Source organism: Castor canadensis, chromosome 2, assembly GCF_047511655.1.
Source record: "Castor canadensis chromosome 2, mCasCan1.hap1v2, whole genome shotgun sequence".
In the NCBI taxonomy this organism is placed as follows: Eukaryota; Metazoa; Chordata; class Mammalia; order Rodentia; family Castoridae; genus Castor; species Castor canadensis.
The window spans coordinates 176,895,914-176,920,387 of record NC_133387.1 but is presented as its reverse complement, the minus strand read 5'-3'; the positions used below and the strand labels follow the sequence as shown (position 1 = coordinate 176,920,387).

The window sequence follows — 24,474 nt, the reverse complement described above, 5'->3', positions numbered from 1 at the left end:
TTGAAAATGGCCTTTTAAATATTGTAATTATCTAAATTCCCTTATTTTAATCTACCAAACTTTGAACAGTATTATTTCATACCCTATTTATGAGAAGTACAGTGATTAGTAAACTATTTATGAGAATTAGGGTGCTTGATACATTAGCTGAAATAGAGTACTTAACAAGTGGCTGTGTTTATTGACGAAGACCTTGACTTCTTTAATTTTATGTTATATCAGTGTTTTCTATTCTTCTTGTTAACTCTTAAGAACCTTGACTACATGAAATCATTAAAACATATTAAATTTTTGAAATCCATGTAATTCTTTTTGACTTCAGCTTTATTTTATTTATGCACTAGTGTTTCAGGTGGAATCAGAAAAACACAAAAGAAAAGTGTGAATTTGTTAAGAGGTAAATTGTACCTTGCGGTTTCTCCCAATTAATATGATTGTGGAGATGTTACTTACCCATAATGGCACTCAATTTCCATATTTGAACAAAATGTGGATTCTAATACATGTTTTCAGTGGTTAATATGAGAGTTTAATAAAACAATTGTATGTGAAGTTCTTAGAAAGATCATGGCACATAATCATGGCTAAATAATATGACTTTTTTTTCTCCCTTAGAGAACTGTTAATAAGACTAATCATGATGCTATCATTCTACTTAATATATTACTTTTAATATTACATATTAAATGAGACTAACATATTAAATGAGAAAATGAGAAAATGAGATTTTCTACAATTGGGTAGAAAATAGTGAGAGATTAAATGATCTATTGGTTTGAAGCATGTATTTTAGATTATTTTAGATAATTTTAGGTGCAATCAACTACAGAGATTTCAATCAGGCAGGTGGTTAATGACAGTGATAATTGGTGGTTCCAAATGGATGTCTGAGAAGAGAGGTGGCAATAGAGTCCAAAGAGTTTGGCTCCAGATGTATAACAAAGTAAGAGTCAGTGTCAGGATGAAATGAAATAATGATGAACAGTAGAATTTATCATTTATCATCATGGCAGTAAATGTTAGGAGCTAGTGTGTTAAAATTCTGATGTAAAGAAATTACAATTCTGGGCAAAGCCCCAGTTGTAAATGAAGGCAAAACACTTAAGTCTAACAAAAACAAAGAAACAAAGGTGGAGCATATTTAAAATAATCTGAGTGTTAAGGATTCACTATTGTTATAAGGGATAAGAAGAGTTTGATTACAAAATTCATATTTTTTATATCATGTAATGTTAGGTTCTACAAGTACAGTAATAAATAGGGTAGGAATTGCTCCTGCAGAGTTTATGTATTAGTTAGAGAGATAAATAATAAATAATAAAAAGTATGAAAAAAAACTACACTAATAATTCATGTTTGAATCAAACTATATATCCAGATAAGTGGAAAAAGTCTGATGAAGTGTGTGGATTATTTTAATAATATGATCATGAAAAAGGAAGTAAAAGGAATAAATTAGTGCTTAAGAGACTTGAACAGGAAAAAGTGTTCTTCCCTCAAAGTCTGTGATGCTCACGAAGGGGATGACTGGGTCTGGCAGATTCCTTGACAGATTTTTGATACAGAAAAGAGACCAAAGGAGTGAATCCTTCATTCTAAATCTGCTTCTTCCAATCACCTTCTTTCCTTTCCTTTTAATAACTCCTTCCCCCCACACATTACCATTTTTCTCCATTCCCACTGTCTTTTCTTCCCATCACATTGCTGTCTGTACTATAACATTTCTCAAGATAAGCCCAATAACAAAAAAAAGAAAGGAGTACACCAAAGCCAAAGTCTTTGTGAAAGCAGAGTATCCAAAACTATAAGCCAATAGTGGCGTGGGCTTCTCTTTGGTTATTCTGGAGATTGCAAAAGTAAATCAAACTTTTGTAATACTTAAAAAAACAGAATCAGCATGTTTCACAGAATATATATACTCCATCCACATTCTCTTTTATCCACACATGATTACAGACCAATAGAAAGTATTTAGAGGTGAAACAGCCTAACTGAGTTCTTATTCCTACATAAGAAATCTCACTGAGCTGGTAGAATGGTTGAAATGTTAAAGTGCCTCATGCCTAGCAAGCATGAAATCCTGAGTTCTAACCTTAGTCCTAGCAAAAAAACAAAAAAGAAAGAAAAAAAGAAACCTGTTATAGAATCCTGTTCCTTTATACTTCATGTTTTAAAAGTAACAGGATTCCAATAGAAGCCATGTTTTTCAACAGCTACATTTTATTTTAGGAACTTCTTACCTATCGAATGAAAGTTTATTCAGTAGACATTTGAGGAGGGTAAGGTGATAACCATGCCAAAAAAAAAAATGAAGAAGTACTAAAGTAACGTAATAGAGAGGAGAAGGAAAGGATATAGGAACAAAGTCATAAGACGGAAAATGAAAAAGAGAATTCAAGATATTTTGCCAACTGGAAAAAGATAATCTTCCTGGGTAGAATATTTTATTATTCAAGTTACATGACCTTGAATAATTTGTTCTGAGTCTTTAAGTCTGTGCTATCACACAAAAGAAAAAACCTTTTGTAGGAAATGTAATCTTACTATTGTTAATTACCAATCCTCCCTCTGTCATTTCTCAGGTATGATAATACTTGTTGTACTATATTCTTCAGAGAATATTTTACTTTATTTCTTAGGCTGTAGATCAAAGGATTCACCATGGGAGTGACCAGGTTATTTAGGACCTGAACAGTTGCATTAAGCCAGGGATTGAGGGTAGGCTGCAGGTAGATGAGGACCACTGGCATAAGGGAAAGGAGGATGGCAATGAGGTGAGCACTGCAGGTGGAAAAGGCTCGGTGTCGTCCCTCAGCAGAATGGATCTGCAGGATGGAGCAGACAATGCAGCTGTAGGAGGTTAGGATGAGAAAGAAGCAGCTGAGGGGCATGAGGCCAACACTGATGAGCCCCACCATCTCCAGAACTGATGTGTCTGCACAAGCCAACTTCAACATTACTGGGATATCACAGAAGTAATAATCTACCTCATTAGGACCACAGTAGGGCAACTGGAAGGTAAGAGTGGTTAGAAAAGTGGCATGAATGCAACCAAAAAATGAGGTCCCCATAGCCAGGATGGAACACACTCTGTGGCACATGATTATTGAGTAGCGTAGAGGGTAACATATGGCAATGAAGCAGTCATAGGCCATCACTGTGTACAGGAAACCTTCTGTACCTCCCAGGAAATGGTAGAAGAAGAGCTGAGACACACAGCCTGAGTAGGAGATGGCCCGGCTGTTTCCCAGGAGGTGGAAGAGCATCTTGGGGGAACTCACTGAAGGGAAAAATATGTCACACACAGACAGCTTGCACAGGAAGAAGTACATGGGAGTGTGAAGTCGGGAGGAAGAGACAATTGCCAGGAGTATGAGCAGGTTCCCCATGAGGGTGAAGATGTAGAAGGAAAAAAACAGGACAAAGAGTGTGGTCCCCAATCCCTTCGTGTGTGGGATGCCAAGAAGGATAAACTCTGTCACCACTGAGAGATTCCTCATAGTTGTCAGAATGTTGGACTTCAAGGCAGAACACAGGGTTTAAGGTGTAAACACTGATCAAAAGATCTCTTTAGGATGTGTTGGTTTCATATTTTAACAATCAATAATCATTTCTCTGACATAGGGGCAGATCTACACATAAAACATATGGGTAATAAACCTCTTTACTATAATTTGGAAATGTTGATTTTGGCCAAGTTGGATTAATGTCATCAGTGTCTATATTTCTTGTTGCTTATAATTGAAATGCCAGTGAAGTAATAAAAATAACCTTCCTAAAGACTGAAAAGTAAACAGAAGGAGGCAGACTGAGAAAAGGAGATGAAATTTGAAAGAAATACCCCATACAGGTGGGAGTTTCTTTTTTCCTCTGTTATTTTCACGGATGTAATTTGAAGGTGAGGTGAAATTACAGAGTCATGTTTTTCTGCTCAGGATGATGGAGCTTCAGGAATTAAACCCTGAACCTGATAAAAGTGGTCTCTGTCATCCAAAAATGTAAGGACATGCCTGATGTTTTCTCCCTCTTCTTCTCCCACTTTCTCTTCTTCTCTCCTCTTTTTCTCATCTTTCCCTGCCTTTCTCCTTTCCTCCACAACTGAGCCCTAAGAAGTAGTAGCAGCTTGAGAATTCTGTGGCAGCAGCATAAGAAACAGTAGCTTGTGAAGAAACTTTAATGTCTGGATAGAGGATCACAGCATTGAGATGTATGTGTATGTGTGTTAGTGGGGTGTGTATTTCTATAGATAAGGGAATGGTGGAAAGGGACAGAGTTCATTTCTAAGGTGCATGTATATGGAATGAATACAAAGAAGTGTCATAGAGGCTAAGAGAACTGAACCATAATGTGACATACTACCCAGGTCTCATATTAACCTCTGAGTGGCAAAATATTGTAATCATCTCTCAGTGGAACATATAAAGGACAAACATACTGCAGTATATTAAAGGCTTTAAACTGAATAGAAGTCATTAGGAACTTTTTGCTGCTAACTAAATTGGTCATTCATTAGACAAACATCCAAACAAAAGCCAATACTCTCCAGAGAATTTTAACAGATTCCAGGGTCTAGCTTAAAGAATATGAAGTGCTCATAATGCAATCTGTAATTATTTGACATACAAAACACAGAAGCAAAAAAGAAACTCCAAGTAATTATCAAAAGAAAAGAAAATGAATATGTTCCAACTTTGCTATGAACCAGAAGTTGGAATTATCAAAAATACTAGAACTTCTACTATTGAAACCATGAGGTTTAGATAAGCATATTTCAAATGAATGGACAGAAAGATGTTCTCAGTGGAGACATATAAAGCATAAAAATTGAAGCAAATACAAATTTTAGTACTGAAAAAAATCAATGATGAATAAATTAGAAACATTTACTATTATACTATGAGTCCTAGACAGTACAACAAAGAGAGAAAAACAAAAGGCAAGACTGTAAACAGAAAGTAACAAACTGTTTCTATTCATAAACAATATGCTTATTTGCAATATACATTTCAAAGAATTTACAATAAAAGCTTCTGGAAGTAAAAGTAAATTTAGTAATGTTACCAGATGCAGTCAATACCCCCAAAATGCTTCATTTCTGTGTATTTGAAATACAAAAATAGAAATTAAAATTAAAATAAACAGTATTATTGATAATAGCACCAAATACATAATTTGAAATCTAGTCAAATTTGAACAGAATCAATACACTGAAAATAACATATTACTGAAAGCAATCAAAGAAGACGTATATAAATGGAGAAAGAAAGTGTGTTGGTGGATTGGAAGATTCAGTGTGGTTAAGAAATCAGTTCATGCCAGGAATACAATTTCCACAGGGACAAATGGTGGAATTTTCTTCAGTATGGTACATGTAACCCAAGCCACATTTTCTGGTTCTTAGAACACCACAATATTTCAGACTCTGGAACTGAGGTTTGCAGTTAGCATATACTAGTAATATATAAAACTATGCATTCCTCTCGGATCACTTTTTTAAGATACCATTGAGAATTGTTTTCATGATTCATTCATTGGTAGTTCTGAGGGAGCAGTTAGATTAAAGTTAACCACACTTGACAGCAAAATAAAATAATAGTAGTGGGATTCTTTGAAACAAATATACCTTCATCCCTTTCCAGTCTGCTAGAATGGACTTCAGAGCCAACCTCAAGGCTTCATGCCAGCTATTCCTTTTTTTGCCCACCTCTGACATGTTTAACTTTGCATGTAGTAACATTGCAAAACTTGTACTTAAATTATACAAATATTTTAGGGGCTATGTAGATATCTACAGTGAGTACCACTATTTAAAACAGGAGTTAATGCATAATAAACTATTATTTATTATCATTCTAGAAAAGCCTCTTACTGCACTTTTAATAACTTAAGGTCATTAAAAGGAAAGTTATACATTAGCAAAGTGGCCATAAACTAGACAATATAAATGATTAAATATGAAAATCAATATTGACTGATCATTTGCACAATATTGTGATGATTTTTTAAAGTTCCATAGTTTCTACTTTTATTTTATTAATCCTTAAAAAAACCTTGTTAATTAGGAGAGGAAACTAAAGCACAAAGAATTTTAATAACTTGATCATACAGGTGAAAGTGAGTGATCTAAGATTAAAGCCTTATCTGATTCTAGAGCCAATGCTACTAATCTTTCTGTTGTGAGAGATCCCATGGGATATTTTGTTGAGAGAAACAAAGAACTGATGAAAGTTGACTTCAAATACTTGAAAAGTTTGTGTGTTTCTTCATAGTGAATAATAGTTAAAAGATTATGGAATTAATAAAAGCTTAGACTTCACTTCAGTATAGAAAAAAAAGAAATACTTCATTGAAATAAGTTACCTTGTTCAGGAATAATTTCACCATAAGTGTGAGGGAAAATGATCCTTTATGGTTGTGAGGAGGGAGATTACCAAGTAGAATATGAGGTTACATGAATGCTTTGTGCCTTTTAGCTATGAGAATATTTGGTTTTATTTTTATAGTCCATATTTTCAAATGTATCTGAGTAGTACCAATGCTTTGATTTAAATATAGTAGATCTATCTACCTTTAAAATATTAATAAGTATGATTATCTTTACAGTAGTTAAAATAACATTTTTGATGGGTTCCAAGGGAAGAATGGCCACATGTCACAGAAGAAGTGTCCCTTAGGAAGGTAGATGCTAGTGGGGATGCATTTCTGTATGGAATGTAGTTAAAAAACAAATAATCTGAATTATGTTGCAAACAAATATGTCTAGGCATTGTACTAAATACTTTGTATATATCAGCTCTTTTAATCCTTACCACAGTCTATGAGACAGGTAGTATTTATTTCCATTTTAACTTAAGGAACTAAGACACAAAAAATTTAAGTAAGTGGACCACATTTCTACAGCTGATAGTGGGTAGGATACATCCCAAACACAGAAGAGTACAAATGTCTCAGTAGTTACTAATTCTGACTTGATTATGATTTTTTACAAATACTGCTATTTTCCTATTGCATTATGGTATAATTTAATTTCTGATCTCCTAATAAATTCTCACAAAGTCCCTTTAAGGACTCCAGTTTCCAGATAAGGACACTGAAATTCAAACTTTTCAAAAGTAAAAGGAAGAGCAAATCATACGTAAATCTTCTGACTACAACATTAATGTGTTTTCCAGTATACCTCCACTTCATCCAAAAAAGACTTGCCACGGAGCAATTACCCTTGTATGAGTGAAAAAAAATCACTGACAGACTTATTTTGTAGATTTGGAAAAGTCTTCCTGGCACCCTTGCCCTCAATAACTATCTTTATTTACTATTCTTTGAATGATTTGTGGCACCAGGTTATAGCTATGACAGAGGTGCAAATCTGTAAAGATCATATTCTATTGGGGATAACAGGTCCCCAGTGGTACAGAGGAACACTTTGATCAGAAGATGATCCCCAAGGGGCTATCTTAGATGATGGTGTAACAAAAGGAAAATTTGCATAATATTTGCTTCATTGAGACATAACAGCCCTTGTCTTTTTAAACTCCTATTTCTGAGTTCCAATAGCAAGAAGCTTGCAGATGTTCATATAACCATATAACTGGTCTGAAATGATTTCACCCAAAAAGGCAACCCCAGTTCTTTTTTTTTTTTTTCATTTTTCTTTTATTATTCATATGTGCATACAAGGCTTGGTTCATTTCTCCCCCCTGCCCACACCCCCTCCCTTACCACCCACTCCGCCCCCTCCCTCTCCCCCCCAATACCCAGCAGAAACTATTTTGCCCTTATTTCTAATTTTGTTGTAGAGAGAGTATAAGCAATAATAGGAAGGAACAAGGGTTTTTGCTGGTTGAGATAAGGATAGCTATACAGGGCATTGACTCACATTGATTTCCTGTGTGTGGGTGTTACCTTCTAGGTTAATTCTTTTTGATCTAACCTTTTCTCTAGTACCTGTTCCCCTTTTCCTCTTGGCCTCAGTTGCTTTAAGGTATCTGCTTTAGTTTCTCTGCGTTAAGGGCAACAAATGCTAGCTAGTTTTTTAGGTCAGACCCCAGCTCTTTAAAGGAGAGATGAAGTTTTACTGTTTTTAATATATGAATTTATATTACAACAAAAATATACATGCAAAAATAACTATTCACACACACACTCTTCGTGTGTGTGTGCATGTGTGTGTGTGTGTGTGTGTGTGTGTGTATATTTCGGCAGAAGATAGGCATTCTCTCCAGGAAACAGAAGGGAAGTAATCAAATCTGGCTTCTTGAGTTCCAAAACCTCAAAGATTGGTGAACTGAATGCAAGTACAGAAGGAAAGATAATTTTTCATATGAATCAGGCTGCATATATAATTTTTTCTTTTTCTTTTTGTTATTATTGTAGCAAGGATAAAATGTGACATTTACAGTAGTTCTTATAATATATCATAGTTGAATTTACCACCTTCATTATTCTCTTTTATTCTCCCTCCCTCCAAAACTGGAATGGTTTCAACAGGTCTCATTTTTCCATTTACATGTGTACATATTTCCATCATATTCACCACCATACACTGTCCATATATCCTAACCATTCCACTGGTACTGACCTTCCTATACAGGACCTGTTTTGCCTTTCTGTTCTCCATTTTTATATAAAAATGTCATTTTTTATTTGTTTACAATAATTATACAGGATGTTTCATTGTGACATCCCCATGTTTATTTGTATTATAACCTGAATTGGATCAATCCCTCTATTTTTCTCCTTTCTGCCTTAGCCCCCTTCTTATGGTGAATTCAATGGGTTTAAAAATTATGTATTTTTTCTTATATAGGAAGTACATAAACCATATTCCCCTTCTTAACTTTCTTCTTTTATCCTCTCTCTTGTATGTGAAGTTAGCTAGGTTCACAAGGCCAAAGGCCTTAAATTTTCTCTCATATGTGGAATACAGACCTAATACAAACCAAGCAGTATTATGAAAAATATGTCATGCTAAGGGGAGGTCACATGAGTATGAAAGTTTTAATGAAGGTTTGGAAATGTAAATTTATGGGTTCAATCTATATATTTTATCTGGTGGCATAGATTTCTAAGTTATCCAGCAAAAGGTAAAAGCTGAATCCCCTAAGGGGAGTACAATGAACTTATACTCTCTTAGTTTTGTAGATGTAAAGGATTGCTGTAGAGCGAAAAGATGACTGAGACTGATCTGTCATCAAATCTGGATTATCATCTTAAGGGATATGATTTCATTTTTATTCCAAACAACATCATGGAGGGCATTAAATGTATACATTGCACAATTTAGAAGACATAAAATTTCACAAAAAGTAAGCAGAAACTTAAGAGCAGAAATCACCATAGATACCAGTGTTGGAACAGGCAAACCAAGACCTCTCCTTTGGTCTGTTATATCAGGAACAACAGGAGAATCATCAATGATAAAGTCATCCTAAGTAGAAGTTTTAGTTCACAATACATGTTAGCATTGTTAGCTGTAAAAAATTGACTATGTGCTTCTCCCAGTTAGCATCAATTAAGGTACAGATAGTGTAATTAAATAAACAAAATAAAATAAACTACTAAATGCAGTAGGTGAACTTTATTACTGTTTTTGCTTCCCAGAACAAAATCTTTAAATATTTCTAAAGTAAAAAAATGCTGTCCTTTGGGAATTTTTGAACTAACATTAGATAAATTGGTGTCGATGTGACTCAAAATCCATGAGTGGTTTTCATTTGCTGTTTCATTAGTGTTTTAGATTTTTAGATGGATGCGTTTCCATTTTGCTATATTTTCTATTGTGGCTTTTTCTTTTGTGATCATATCAAACAAATAATTTTCCAGAGTAATATCATGGAACATTTCTCAAAAATTGTTTTATTTTTATGTCTTATGTTTAAGTCTTCAATCTATTATGGGTTGATTTCTATATTATGTTTGATGAAGGCCCAATTAAATTCTTATACATGTGGAGGTCCAGTTTTCCAAATGCTCTTTCTTAAAGAGACTGTCTTTGCCCTATTATGTGGTACTTTATGCCTAGATATACACTTTTTTGCACTTATACATCTTGTGCTTATGAGATTTAAAAAACTGTGGTTGGTACCCAAAATTAATTTTTGGAAATAATTAGTCATTATTGACTTAAATATTTGTTTATTTCTTTGTCTTTTCTCCTTTTTTGGCAGTACTGAGGTTTGAACTCAGGGCCTTATCCTTGCTAGGTAGGTGCTCTACCACTTGAGCCACTGCCTTAGCTCTCTCTCCTTCTTCCAATATTCCACTTATGTATATGTTATAATTTTTGTCTCATAGTTCTTGGGCTTGCTTTTCTGTTTTTCCATTTAATTAAAATGAATTCCTCTCAGTTTCACTTTACTCAAGATTATATTTATACTTGAAAATGAACATATTTAATGGTAAATGTAAGACTTTTGTAAAGAAAAAAGTCTTCTTTCTTTGTAACTAAAAAGATTCCTAAAGTATATTTGAAGTTTGCTTTTTTCCTATGCTAAGAATTGATAAGTAAAGGTATTATACTTTCATTCAGATAAGAAGCAAAGTTATGAAGGAAAAGAAAGCAATATCATAGTGTGCTATTGAGATGCTGTTTGTAAGCAATGGGGGTTCAAATTTATGGACATTTCCTGAGTAAGGTGAGAGTCTCCCAGATGAGTTTGAGGAATTATCAGATGGAGTGTTTAATACAGGCTCCTGTCCCTGTTGGGCAAAGATTGCCCTCAAAAGGAACGAACTGTCCCAAAATTCTTTGTTGATCTCAAGATAAGTGTTGAAAGAAATTATGCAGCTGCTCAGTAGAATCAGGACAAAGCAAGCTGTCTTCTCTTATCATTCCTATTCAACATAATACTGGGAAATGTAGAACTAATGAATATATTTCTAAAGAAATTGAAATCAGTAAATTGAAAATCTATCAGCACTTCTGTGTTTATTGAAGCATTATTCACAAAAGCAAATATATAGATTCAACTGAAGTGTCCATTAACAGATGAATGTATAAAGACAATGCGACATAGCTACATAACAACACAAACACAGGAATACCAATTAGCCTTTAAAAAGAAGTAAATCTTGTTATTTACAACAACATGGATAAGCATGGAGAATAATCTGCTAAGTAAAACAAGCCAAGCACAAAATACAATGCATTATTTCACTTACATGTGGAATGTAAAAGAAAGCCAAGTTCATAAAAGGAGAAAGCAATTCTGGTTATTAGGGCCTCTTAGGAGGCAATTTGACATTGATTGGAGAACACAATTAGGATTAGTATGACTAACAGATCTAATGTATAATGTTATGACTATATGTAGTAGAAGCATCTATACTTGAGATTTGCAAAAGTGGTAGATTTTAAATATTTTCATCATAAAAATGACAGGAATATGAGTCAATATATATGTTAACTCTCTTGGTTTAGCCATTCCACAAAGTATATCTGTGTAAAAGCATCGTGGATAGACAGTACCAGAGCAAATGAGAGCTGAGAGGTCACTGGAACACTCTGTGCCACATTGAAGAAAAACAACTAAACATGACCAAAAGAAATCTGAGGAACCTGAAAGTCAAAATGTCCTCATATGCATTCTTCGTGCAAATGATCCAGGAAGAGTACAAGAGAAAGCATTCAGATGTTTGAGCCAACATCCGGAGTTTTCTAAGAAGTACTCAAAGAAGTAGAAAGCCAAGCCTGCTAAAGAAAAAGGAAAATGTGAAAACACAGCAATGACAGACAAGCCAGTTATGGCACAGAATTGAAGGGAAACAAAAATAAATCAAGGGTTCCAGTGCTTCAAGGGGCCTCTTTGACTTTCTTATTCTGTTATAATAATCCCCCTATTTCACAGAACAGCCCAGAAAACTTGAAGAGGTGTGGAACAACACTGCTGCAGATAAAAAGCAGCCCTGTAACATTTGCAGTAAGTGCTAAAAGAGAGGCAGTGCCTGAGAACATGAGAAAAGGATGGTGCACAGAAAAATTTAGCTGGAGTTTCAAAGATGAGTTCTCTGAAGAATGGTATTTAAGTTCTTGAAGCATTTAAAGTAATGTGTGAGTTCTGAGTATTTTTCCAGATCAGTTTCTGGAACATTTGGTGTTGGTTATCTGGTGATTACTTCTAATAACAAATATATGGGAGGTATGGGGCTAGATAGAAAACCCAAAACATGAAAGCATTTGATGTCCCCACTCCAGAGGAATTAAGACAGAAACCTTAAAGCAACAGAGGTGAACACGAGAAGGGGATCAGGAACCAGTATAAAGATCAGTTAGAGATGAATCAACCTGGGTTGTAACACATTTGTACATGGAAGCAATGCTAAGAATCTCTCTGTATAATTGTCCTTATCTCAACTAGCAAAAATTCTATGTCTTTCTTATTATTGCTTATTTCTACTCTTCAATGGAAGTGGAGAAAAGCACAGAACAGGTTCTGCCTGGAAGGGAGAGGGGAGGAGGGAGAAGGTGGGAGTAGGGGTAGGAGGGAGAAGTGACCCAAACAATGTATGCACATGTGAATAAATGAATTAAAAAAAATAGAATGGTCAAATTTAGAAAAATCATTTCACTCAACCCTATGTGAAGTAAATGGATTTATACCAGGATTTTTGGTTGCTCAGATTTATTGGGTTATTTGTTGGTGAATATCCTAATCTGATCTACTTGTTATGATTAATGTAATGTTTGAAGCAGTTTTAGAGTTCTCAGGAAGCAATCTTTTATATCTTGACTCATTCTCTACCTCCTCTGCAGATGAAGGCTTGGATTAATTACCAAGTGTTATGAATCAAGCAGGCTGCATAAGCTGGCAATCAAACAGAGAAACTGCCCTTCCTTTACCAACAACCAACAAATAAAAGGAGACAAAAGCAAACAAAAAGGATGAGTAAAATGTATCAACTGAAAGCAGTAAATAAGCATCTGCATTTAAGTATTTAATGTTGTTCCTTCTTAACTCTAAAAAACAAGGAAATTTCCTCCATGCTAACATGGTTGGGTCATTTCACCCTCAGTAGTGAGTATAGAGGTCTATATTGTGTTGTCTGCGCTCCAGACATCACTCTGCCATGTGATTTGTTGTGTCCACTCATTGCATTTGTAAACTACTGAAAATGTTTGGCTCTTAGGTGCATATTGAATTCAACAATACATTAAACTTGTTTCAGAGACCGCTTGCTTGAAAATGGGATTTAATGATTTAACAAATCTAGTCTTCACAAATTATCACATTGGTGTTATGATTTCCTGCAGAAGAACTCAAGGATAATATAAGCCCTTGTTGAGAAAGAATGCTACCACACTGATCTTATGGATTCTTGAAGAATTCTCCAAATTTAGGCATAATTTTTAATTAAACATAAAAAGCTGTATCCAGCACTTAAATGGCTGAGTGAAATCTATGTTTGATATACACTGGTTTTCACATAAATATTTTATAGGGGGAAAATGGCAAGAAAATTATCAAAGATTTACTAGGTAGCAGGCACATTCTAGGTACTGAAGACGTGAAATCTGGAGAATGTAGACAAACTATTTATGTGATAAATATTGGGGGTTTTGGGGGGGTTTTTTGAGTGAATAGAAAAAAAGGCACTTTTTAAAAATTTATCTTTATTGTTGTTGAACTGTATGTACTTTGTGACATTTATAAAAAATCTTACAATATATCACAGTTGAATTCACCCTCTCCATCATTCTCTTTTACTCTCTGTCTCCCCACTTATGGAACACTTTCAACAGATCTTACTTTTCCATTTACATACATGTGTACATGATATTTCTACAGTTTTCACCCTCTTACACACTTTCCTTATATTCTCTCCTCTTATTATTCGTGCCAACCTCTCAGTCAGGATCTATTTGCCTTCCGGTTCTCCATTTCTATAATAAGTAAATGACCATTTGGTTTGTTTAAGATAGCTGTACAAGGTATTTCTTTGTGACATGTTTATATATATATATATATATATATATATAAACATATAAACATAAACCTGAGTTGATTTATCCCACTGCTGGAATATGGGATTTTTATTATGCTATTATCAAACAAGGAAGAAAATAGAGAAAGAGATGGAGAGGGCATTAGTTCATGAAACCATGTCATTGAAGTTCCCATAATCTGTGTCCCAATTGTATTTGTGAACAAAACCACAGAGAATTAGCATTTAAAGGGTACCTAAAAAGACATAATTTCCAGAAAATCCACTTAAAGGCAGAAAAATGATAATAGCTGGACTACAATAAAAATTCATGAATTCATGCTATGTAATGGCTACAGACTTAATAAAATATTTTTCTCATTACTTTTGACACAGGAATGCTCTTCTCTCCAGCATTTTCTTCAGAGCAACATTGACATCCTTTTCCTCAGGCTGTAGATCAAAGGGTTCAACTTGGGCACAACAATGGTATAAAACACAGAGGACACTTTGCCTTGGTTCATGGAGCTGACAGATGGGTTAAGATACATGAAGGCTACAGAACCACAGAAGACAGCAACTGCTGTGATGTGGGAGCTACAGGTGCTGAAGGCTTTGGACCTGCCCTCTGTAGAACGAATGCAGAGGATGCTGGTAATGATGAAGATGTAAGAGCTAAGGATTGTCAGACTGGGGGCAAAGATATTAATTCCACTGAAAATTAGAATCAGTAATTCATTGACAAAAGTACTAGAACAGGAGAGCTTTAGAATGGAAATAAGATCACAGAAATAATGATTGATTATATTAAATTTGCAGAAATTAACTCTAAACAGAAAGCCTATATGAATTGATGCACAAATTACAACTGAGCTATATACCCTTAAAGCCAGGGAAAAGCAGACTTCATGGAACATGATGACATTGTAAAGCAAGGGGTTACTGATGGCAACAGAGCAGTCATAGGCCATTGTAGCCAACATGTGACATTCTGAGGTAGCAAAAATGAGGAAGTAGAGCTGAGTCAAGCATTCAGGGTAGGAAATGATGTTCTTCTCTGTCACAAAGTTTACCAGCATTTTGGGAGTAATGACAGTGGAATGGCAGAGGTCAATGAAGGAGAGACTGGTGAGGAAATAGTACATGGGGGTGTGCAGGTGAGAACTGAGAAGGATAAGGGTGATCATACCCAAGTTCCCCACCACTGTGAACACATAGATTCCTAGAAAAAGAAAGAAGAGGGGCAGCTGGAGCTCTGGCTGCTTTGAGAGCCCAGCCAGGATGAACTCAGTCACTGTGGAGTGATTCTCTGGGTGCATGTCTTCTGATCAGATTCGATTGGGGAGAGAAAAAATTGTTGTTGGATAGATGTGATTAGTGCTTGACTTTTGTAATGAGGTCACCACTTTATATATGATCATTTCACCCCAGATAAATTTACCCAGGTGAAAATTTTCTCTTTTTAATACTTAAGTTTTTTAAAAAGATATGCCAGTATTTTATGTAAAATATTTTAATTATATTTATAAAAATTGAAAACCTTCAAGGTGTCTATTTTCTATTTTGGTCATTTCAATGATTTTTAGCCAATATTTTTAGTTGATATTACAAATTTAAATAAATAGAGAACCAATATAAATGAGTAAAAATGGCTTTGTTATACCAGAAGAGAGAAGCCCTTTCTAGAGATACTTACATAAATAACCTGAGAGTTATTTGTGGCAGGGGAGAAAGAAAGAACTCATTATTTTCAACCTTCACAATTTTTATGTAGTATCAGGAAATATGTACTTCTACATTAAGTCTTTAGCTTTTCAAAAATTATTACAAAAACGAACCAACACCTCCAATAACCACCTGCATGTCACCAGATAGGGTGATCCAAAGTTAGATGTTTATAGTTCTGATACTAAAGACCTTTGACTTCTGAAGGAAGCAGAGTGAATAATGTTAAATGTCCAGAACTTAATGCCAAAGTGCCTGAGTCTATACTGTGACTCCATCATTCCCACCAATACTCCTGAAACATGACTTTCAAATCTCTAAGAGAGAACAGTATTACCTGCCTTCTAATGAAATTGGCAGAAGCTAATCTATCCTAAAGTAACTTTGATTGTTATTATATGAAATCTATTAATATTCTCCCAGTCAGAAAATTAATAATTACTTATTTTAAATTGCACAAATAGTAATTTTAGAATATTGATATTCCTTTCTTGTCCTTCAACTTTTGTGAATCAGAAGGGACTATCAGGCACATTTAAGAAATATAGAATTATACACATAGTCCCCTATTCTGTTGAATAGTGAGTAAAGAGCAATGAGCAGAAAAATGAATCTCAAAAACATTGATTTGGGGAGGTATGGATTCCATGATCTAGGTTCCAGATTTATGGAAATATCCACCAGTATAGTGAATCTGGTCTGCTGATTTTTTATGTAAATTTTTTCATAACAGATTAAATTTAATTTATAGATATTACTTATTCAAGTTTTATCATTTTGCTCAACATTCTTAACTTAAAATTTCATTATAATGGCATACTTTTCAAATTACTGAATGTATTTCATTGGGCCTTTCATAAGATTTCTTTAACATTTACAGTTTGTGAGCTGTGAAATGATCTATTTCTTCATGCCTAAGTCAGTAAAGTTCTACTTTTTATGTCTTCATCCAAGTTTGTCAATTTTATTAATCAATTTCAAATTTTAGCTACTTTGAATTTAAGGCATATAGTGTATTTTTAAAAAATTTGTTAATAATTGGCTAATTTTTATTTTATCTATAGTTTTGACATTATTTTCTACTCTTTTGCTAACTTCTAGAAGTTTGGAGCTGGTGGAGTGGCTTAAATCGTAAAGTGCCTGTCTAGCAAGCATGATTTCAAACCCCAGAACCACCAAAAAAAAAAAATTGAAGGTGGGAATTTGAATAAATATATCAATTCTTATTCTTTTCTGATATGTTTATATAAATGATGAATTTCTATCTAAGACTCTTTAATTACATCAGACAAGTTTTAATATAACAAACTTTAAATTTCATTCATTCATTTTAAGGTAATTTCTAATTTGTCTTTATTTTATCCTTGTCCCATGAATTCCACAGTAGTATATTATTTAGAGATGCTGTATCTTTTGCCATTTCATTTATAAAAGTCCATCTTAATTTCATTGTAGTAATGAACAAACTTTAAATTATAAGTTTTTACAAATTCCTGAGGTTTTCTTTGGCATATAATCATTTTTAGAAACATTATCAATGAATCTTAAAGGAATATGCAGTAAGCAATAGTAAATAAAAATAATAATATGTTGTCTTGTTATGAGATAATAAGGTATGCCAATTATGTCTAATTGACTGATTATGTTACTGATATTTTATATGCAGAGTGATGTCTTTGTCTCCTGTTCTAATGTTTGACTTAACAATGTTAATTTTTTCCAGAAAATTTCTTATTTTCTATATTTCTCTTATTTGTTTAAATCACTAATGAAATTATTTATCCTTATGGAATAATGTCCTTTATATTTAAAAATGTCCTATGTACTACGTACTTTACTGTTACTAACATATCAAAAGATTGATTTTGAAAAGCATTTGCAAAACACATAATTCTTCATCCTGTTTCATCAGATATTGCATGTTCTTGTATTAAAATGCATTGAAACTTTTTATTGATGTACATTAAGTTATACATATTAAGAGTTTCCATCCTGCTATTTCCATGTATGCATAAAATACTTTGATCATATTTGCCCCTTAAAATATTCTTTCATAAGAAGCCACAAATGAAATTAAAATTTGAAAAGGGTGTCACATAAAATAGTAAATAGACCGAATAACTAGGAATAAATTTAATAAAACACATACAATTATGGATTGAAACTTTTAAAAATTCTCATAAAGAATAGAGAAACCCTGGGTAATGTGAGGGATTTATGTTCATGGATTAGAAACTTATTATGTAAAGATATTAAGTCTCTCAAATTTATGTGCGGATTAAATATAATCCAATTCCTGGATACTGTACCTGAACAGATAATACCTAACAAAATCACTGAAGTCTTGAGGCATCATTTAACTAATTCTTTTCATCTTTTTAAGATTTATGGAGATCATCATTTTAGTATAGTATTGTTGTAGTAGCAAGATGTTGATTTTCAAAAGATTACAAATATCAGACTCTAAACACTCAATGTGGATATGACAAAGTGCAGTCATTGTGTTCTACAACTCCTCCTACTTGAATCTGTCTCTACATAGCATCTATCTATATGATGATATACCTGTCTTTCCAACATGCAGCTTGTCTTAATTCAGGGAATTTTATTTTATGTAAAAGTCAATATTTTAGTTACTCAGTATAGAAATGAGGTGATAAGAATTTGCCCTCTTTTCATACAGGCAGGTGACACAGTCCATCACAATACTATTGCAGATAAAATGGAGTTAAGGGATTGGTTGTTTTACAGTCAGATGTCTAATATATTTGAACACAAAGCACATTTATTAGTTCAGAGATTTCTCACTGTGATTGATCACCAGAGTCATGTGGGAGATTACAGCATTAGCAATAAATGATGAATGTGAAAAGGTAAACATGATTATAGACAAAAAAAGAATTTTCTGAATCACCTCCTTGTACTCTTGGTCCTGTTGCCCAGAGAAAACTTAATCTCTGTAGAATAGCTCCAGTAAAGATTTTGCTTCCAGTTCTCCTGAAGGTAAACTCTGTAACTCTAAATAATTTTGTATTATTGTCATTTCTCTGATCAACAACTATGACCATTGTAACAACTATCTATATTACTTGTGAAATTACTTTATTATTTCTTCCTCTCTCATTCTAAGAAATGAAAAGTACATTATGTTTGAAGTACTTGGATAGTTACCATGTATTTTCTTATGTCCTAAAGGAATACAAAAGGGTTTTTTTGAAAGATTTAAGGATACAGTAATTAATAATAAAAATGAAAACACTCTAACATTTTGAGATCCTAAAAAAGGGAAAAGGCAGCAGGATTTGGGAACTCATGCCTGTAATCTTAGTTACTTGGGAAGCAAAGGTAGGAAAGATTATAATTCCAGGTCAGCCATGCCAAAAAGTTGTTAAGACCCCACCTCAATCAATAAGGTAGGGGTGTTTATATGTGTCTGTCATCACAGCTAAGCAGAAAGCAGCAATAGGAGGATCATGGCCCAGACTGGTTGGGTGATAACATGTGATCTGACCCCCAAAATTACTAAAGGCAAAATGGCTGAGGGCATGGCCCAAATGGCAAAGCAACTGCCTGGCTACCTGGACAGCACAAGGCCCTGAGTTCAAACCCCAGCACCACCAACACACACACACACACACACACACACACACACACCTCATTCCATCAATTTGATGTGATTGCTCTTCAAAACAATAGAGATAAAGATTATTGTGATTTCTTCTATGATAATAGAAATATGCACTTTTTCTTTTCCTGTTGCATCCTAATTCATGTATTTCTCTTCCTTCATAACAGACATGTTTGGCTTCTTTCATTTCCTGGAATATATTTTTGTCACTCCATATCTACATTTTTAGTTGGTGCTAAGTTACTTAAAATAGTCTTAACAATCACTTTCTGTGTGTTGAGTGTTAGATACTCAGTTCCATTTGGATCTCATATAACTGATTGGGCCATCCTACTACATGTTCAGAAAGTTGCATTTCTGAACACTACAGTATATAAGTCAGGTGAAAATCCAGAGTTATGACCCTCTGTAACCCATCTAGCACATCATAGGAAGCTTGGGATATATTTTATTAATAAATGAATAATGAAATGAATGAATGAGAATATGTATGGGAACATTACCTTGATTTCATAGTGATTACTTAAAGAACTGACAGTCTCAAATCACCAGTGTTTGATGTACACACTCACCTGTCTTTTGCTTGAAATCTTAAGAAAGTTTGCTTGCCATTTGCCAGTGGGAATAGTGCTTGTTTTGGGAATTGTTGGTACCCAGTATTCTGCACTCTTCTGTGTTGAGAGTCTGGTGTTCTCTCCTCAGACAAACCAATAGTTTTGAAGCTGGTCTGCACCATGGGTCAGTATCATAAAGTATTACTTTTCAGTTTGTGCTTCTCTAGCTTCATGACAGCAAACACCCTCACTTCACAGTCACTTGGGCAGTTTTTATTGCTATGCTCAGAGGGTTTGACCTGGGTTTAGATTAGCCAGGTACTAAATGTTGTGACAACAACCCTCTCCAAGGATTTTTATTTCTCTGAGAACAAGCACCTGAGAAAAAGAAGCAATTACCCCTGACATTTTCCCAATTGGTTAAATATCTGTCAAGTGGGCTCCTATCAATTACAAACTTGCCAATAGTAATAAATATCACTGCATATGAGTCACAGAAAGACTGTAAAAATGGAAATATCACAATGAAACACCCTGTATAGATATTTTAAACAAATAAAAAAGTCATTTATTTAAAAAAAAAGAGAGAGAGAACAAGAAGGCAAAACAGGTCCCGTCTGGGAAGATGGTAGAGTGCAAGGGGGAGAATATAAGAAAAGAATGTGTGATGGTAAATATGATGAAAATATTATGTACTTATGTGTGTAAATGGAGAAAAGTAGACCTGTAGAAACTATTCCAGCAATTGGGAGAAGAGGAGATGTAGGAAAATGATAGAGTGGGTGAATTCAACTATTATACATTGTAAGAACTATTGTAAATGTCACAATGTAACCCCAATACAACTAACTAAATACATAAGTAAAATACAAAACCTAAATATTGGTGTGAATGTAGGAAAAAGATACACTTGTACACTGCTTTGGGAAAGTCAGTACAGCAACCATGGAAAACAATATGGAAGTTTTAAAAAATGTTTAAAATAGAGGCATGTTGTAGTCCCATACATAAAATTGAGCTCAAAGAACTTTTGTCTTTTTGTGACTAGCTTATTTCATTAATCATCCAGGTCACCCATATTTGTCATAAATGACAGAATTTCTCTTTTAAGGCTGAATAGCATTCCATTGTGTATATGTACACATTTTCTATCTTCATTCATCATTTGATGGATGTCTGGTTGTTACAATGTCTTGGTTTTTGTGAATAGTGCTGCAATAAACATGGGAGTGCAGATGTCTGTTAAAAATGTTTGGGAATTTGTGGAAAGAAAGTGAAAAGGTCATGCTTCAGGCTTTAATTGACATACCCTCAGCAACCTGACTTTACATTTAACTAGATGTGCCTCATGCTTGTTAAATGAGAGTTGATTGAAAGAATATGACATGGGAAAACAGGGGAGTTTGGTATAATCTTGAATTTGTATTTATGAGATTATTCTCTGCCCACTTGGAGCTTAGAGTCCATTGAAGTTAGGGAAATTTTAAAAAATACCATTTAAATTATCATAAATTACCAGAAGAGATACAATCCGAGAAGAGAGTCACTCTCTTCAACAGAGAAGAGAGGGGTTGATACAGAAAATAAATTGAGATGGAGTTTCCAAGATGAGTTTCCTGAGGAAATAATTTTAAGTACCTATGGCTTTGAGAGGTGCATTTTTCTAAGTAGATTCTGCCACATTTTTAATTTATTGTCCCGGAGTACACTAGTCATAGTAAATAAGCAAGTGACTTAGAGAAATCATTTATCTCAGCTTTCAATGGAAAAATAAGATTGTCAGACAAGTCCACGTAGGCTCAGATTCATAGGGCCCATGAATGATTGAGAATTTACTCAGGCAAGAAGGCCCAACCTATATTGTATACTCAATTTGATAAATGTCATAATTTTAGAGCTATGAACCCTTCACCTAACTTGCTCGCAATTGAAGTCCTGGACAACCTATAGCTTGGATGACCAGGAATTTGTGAATAAATAGACATAGCATGGGCTGCATTACCTGACATATAATCAAAGCAATTTAACTAGAGCCATGATGAAAGGACAAATGAAATTCTCCTGGCTATAGTAACATATGCAATGGGACCCAACAGTCTGATATTCTCTCTATTTTCTGTGTACAAACTTTATTACAGCTTGTTTTTCATATCATACAATTTACTAGATTTCTACATGGGAAATAGTTTTTCCATGCTGTCATGCATAAAATCCTGTTTTCCTCTGCATTTGGACAGTTGTGGTGGCTCACATTTTGTTGTTTTCATTCTATTATCACATTACCAACAGATTTGTTGTGTTGATCCAACAAGTGTCAAATATACTTATTATTTTGAACCCATTCACACACATGCTTAAAAAAGCAGTAGAAAAAATAAGAATTGTTTTAGGCACTTCTTGTGTTTTGACAGGATTCAATGAAGTAATAAAGTAAGTATTCATAAATTATCACACCTGTGCTGGAATTTATCAAGAAGGAACCAGGACAACAACTTTTAAGTTTTGTGTACAAGAGTATAGAATGCTATTACTATCTTACATGTCTCTGAGAAATTCCCTAAAATTAAATTTAATAGTCTTGATGTACAAATTTGATTAAATTAAAACATATATACAGCTCCTTGGAGATTAGTAGATGCAGACTATATAGAATACTTACAGTTTTCCTCAAACTATTTCACAAAAGGAAAAATAACAAAGTCAGCAAGAATTTATTAGGAGTTATGAACTGTTGTAGACTCTGGAGATGTGGCAGTGAGCTGTGTAAATGGAGATCTCAGTCCTGTGCAATTTACATAAAATATAGACAAGAATAAGCTAGAAAAATAAGAGAAAAGTTGGTATATAGAAATGGGCAAAACCTCAAAAAATACATGTGCTGGTAATGCAGATTTCAAATTAATGATAGTATTCTAAAGAAACAAAAGAAGTAAGACAGAATAGCATGGTATGTTGAAAAAAGGGCACGGAGGGAGTTTGTTCAAGAGCAAAGTAGCAAAATAACTGGAAATTACAGTCACTATTTTGCTATGTTTTATACAGTTTCAAATAGATTGAAGAAAGGAAGTTGGTAATTAATTACTCTTGGAAGATTTTTGTTTCATTGTAACTGACAAATGAGTTTTCTTTCATTTTAAGGAAGAGATGTAAGCTGATGGTGTTGGCATTAATGACCACCTCATTCTTTAGCATTTCTTTTTATTATTATCTCTATGATATATATGAGACAAATATGCAAATAAATTGGCATCAAAAGACTATAGCAATAAAAATATTAAAAAATCCTAGCAAATGACTAAAAATATTTACAAATACATTAAAATGAATAACATCAATTCCCACCATATTGGTCAAAGACTTCAGTCTACTAAATCATCCTTTCATTATGCTGTTTACAGAAATGTTTTTCTTTTTAGCAATTTCTTTACAGTGTGATTGACGTCCTTATTCCTAAGACTGTAGATCAAGGGGTTCAGCATGGGCACAATAATGGTGTAAAACACAGAGGACACTTTCCCTTGGTTCATGGAGCTGACTGAGGATGGCTGCAAATACGTGAATGTGGCAGAGCCAAAGAAGACAGAAACAGCAGAAATGTGGGAGCTGCAGGTGCTGAAGATTTTGGACCTGCCCTCAGTGGAGTGAATGCGGAGGATGCTGTCAATGATGAAGATGTAAGATCCAAGGATGGTCAGACTTGGGATAAAGATGTTAAATGTACCAAAGCATAGAACCAACAATTCATTGATGTTAGTGCTAGAACAGGATAACTTCAGAAGGGGAGGGAGGTCACAAAAATAGTGGTTGATCACATCATCATTGCAGAAGTGAATCTTAATTAAGCAGCCAATATGAACTGACACACAAACCACACCTACTATATACACCCCTAAAATCAGAGAAAAGCAGGTTTCATGAGACATTGCTATATTATAAAGCAAGGGGCTACAGATGGCAACATAGCGATCATAGGCCATTGCAGCCAACATGTGACATTCTGAAATAGCAAAATTGAGGAAAAAGTAGAGCTGAGTCAAACATTCAGGGTAGGAGATGGTGTTCTTCTCTGTCACAAAGTTCGCCAGCATTTTGGGGGTAATGACAGTGAATGGCAGAGATCAGTGAAGGAGAGACTGGTGAGGAAATAGTACATGGGGGTTGCAGGTGAGAACTGAGGAGGATAAGGGTGATCATACTCAAGTTCCCCACCACTGTGACCACATAGATTCCTAGAAAAAGAAAGAAGAGGGGCAGCTGGAGCTCTGGCTGCTTTGAGAGCCCAGCCAGGATGAAGTCTGTCACTGTGGAGTGATTTTCTAGAGCCATGTCCTCTGTTCAGATTGTGCAGGGGGAGAGAACATGATTGTTGGATAGATGTAATTGTTGCTCTCCTTTTGAAAGTAGTTGCCCCCTTTCTATACAATCATTTCACTCTGGGTAAATTTACATAGGTAAAATTTTTCTCTTTTTAATATCTATTAAACCTTCACAAATATACTAATATTTTATATAAAATTAACTATCTTTATAGTAATTAAAAACCCTTAATGTGTCTGTTTTCTAATGGAATTATTTCAATAATTTCAAGTCATTACATCTAAGATGATACTTTTAAAGTTAAATTCTTAGAAAGATCAACATACATAA

The 24,474-nt window shown here is 34.2% G+C and overlaps 1 protein-coding gene and 2 pseudogenes across 1 annotated transcript; all 3 read right to left on the bottom strand.

Annotated features, from left to right (window-relative positions):
- Nucleotides 1–2,220: 2,220 nt before the first annotated feature.
- LOC109677218 (olfactory receptor 10D1B-like) lies at nucleotides 2,221–3,500 on the bottom strand. Its single transcript, XM_020153328.2, has 2 exons — nucleotides 2,604–3,500; nucleotides 2,221–2,232 (listed from the first exon to the last, which is right to left on the bottom strand). Exons 1-2 carry the CDS (start codon nucleotides 3,498–3,500, stop codon nucleotides 2,221–2,223), a joined length of 909 nt encoding a protein of 302 aa, XP_020008917.2.
- A 10,801-nt stretch (nucleotides 3,501–14,301) lies between these two features.
- On the bottom strand, nucleotides 14,302–15,239 carry LOC109677210 (olfactory receptor 8G5-like; annotated as a pseudogene).
- A 7,980-nt stretch (nucleotides 15,240–23,219) lies between these two features.
- On the bottom strand, nucleotides 23,220–24,153 carry LOC109677208 (olfactory receptor 8G1-like; annotated as a pseudogene).
- Nucleotides 24,154–24,474: the final 321 nt, after the last annotated feature.

Coding starts and splice junctions, on each gene's coding strand:
- LOC109677218 (XM_020153328.2), bottom strand. CDS start 3,500: ATGAGGAATCTCTCAGTGGTGACAGAGTTTATCCTTCTTGGCATCCCA.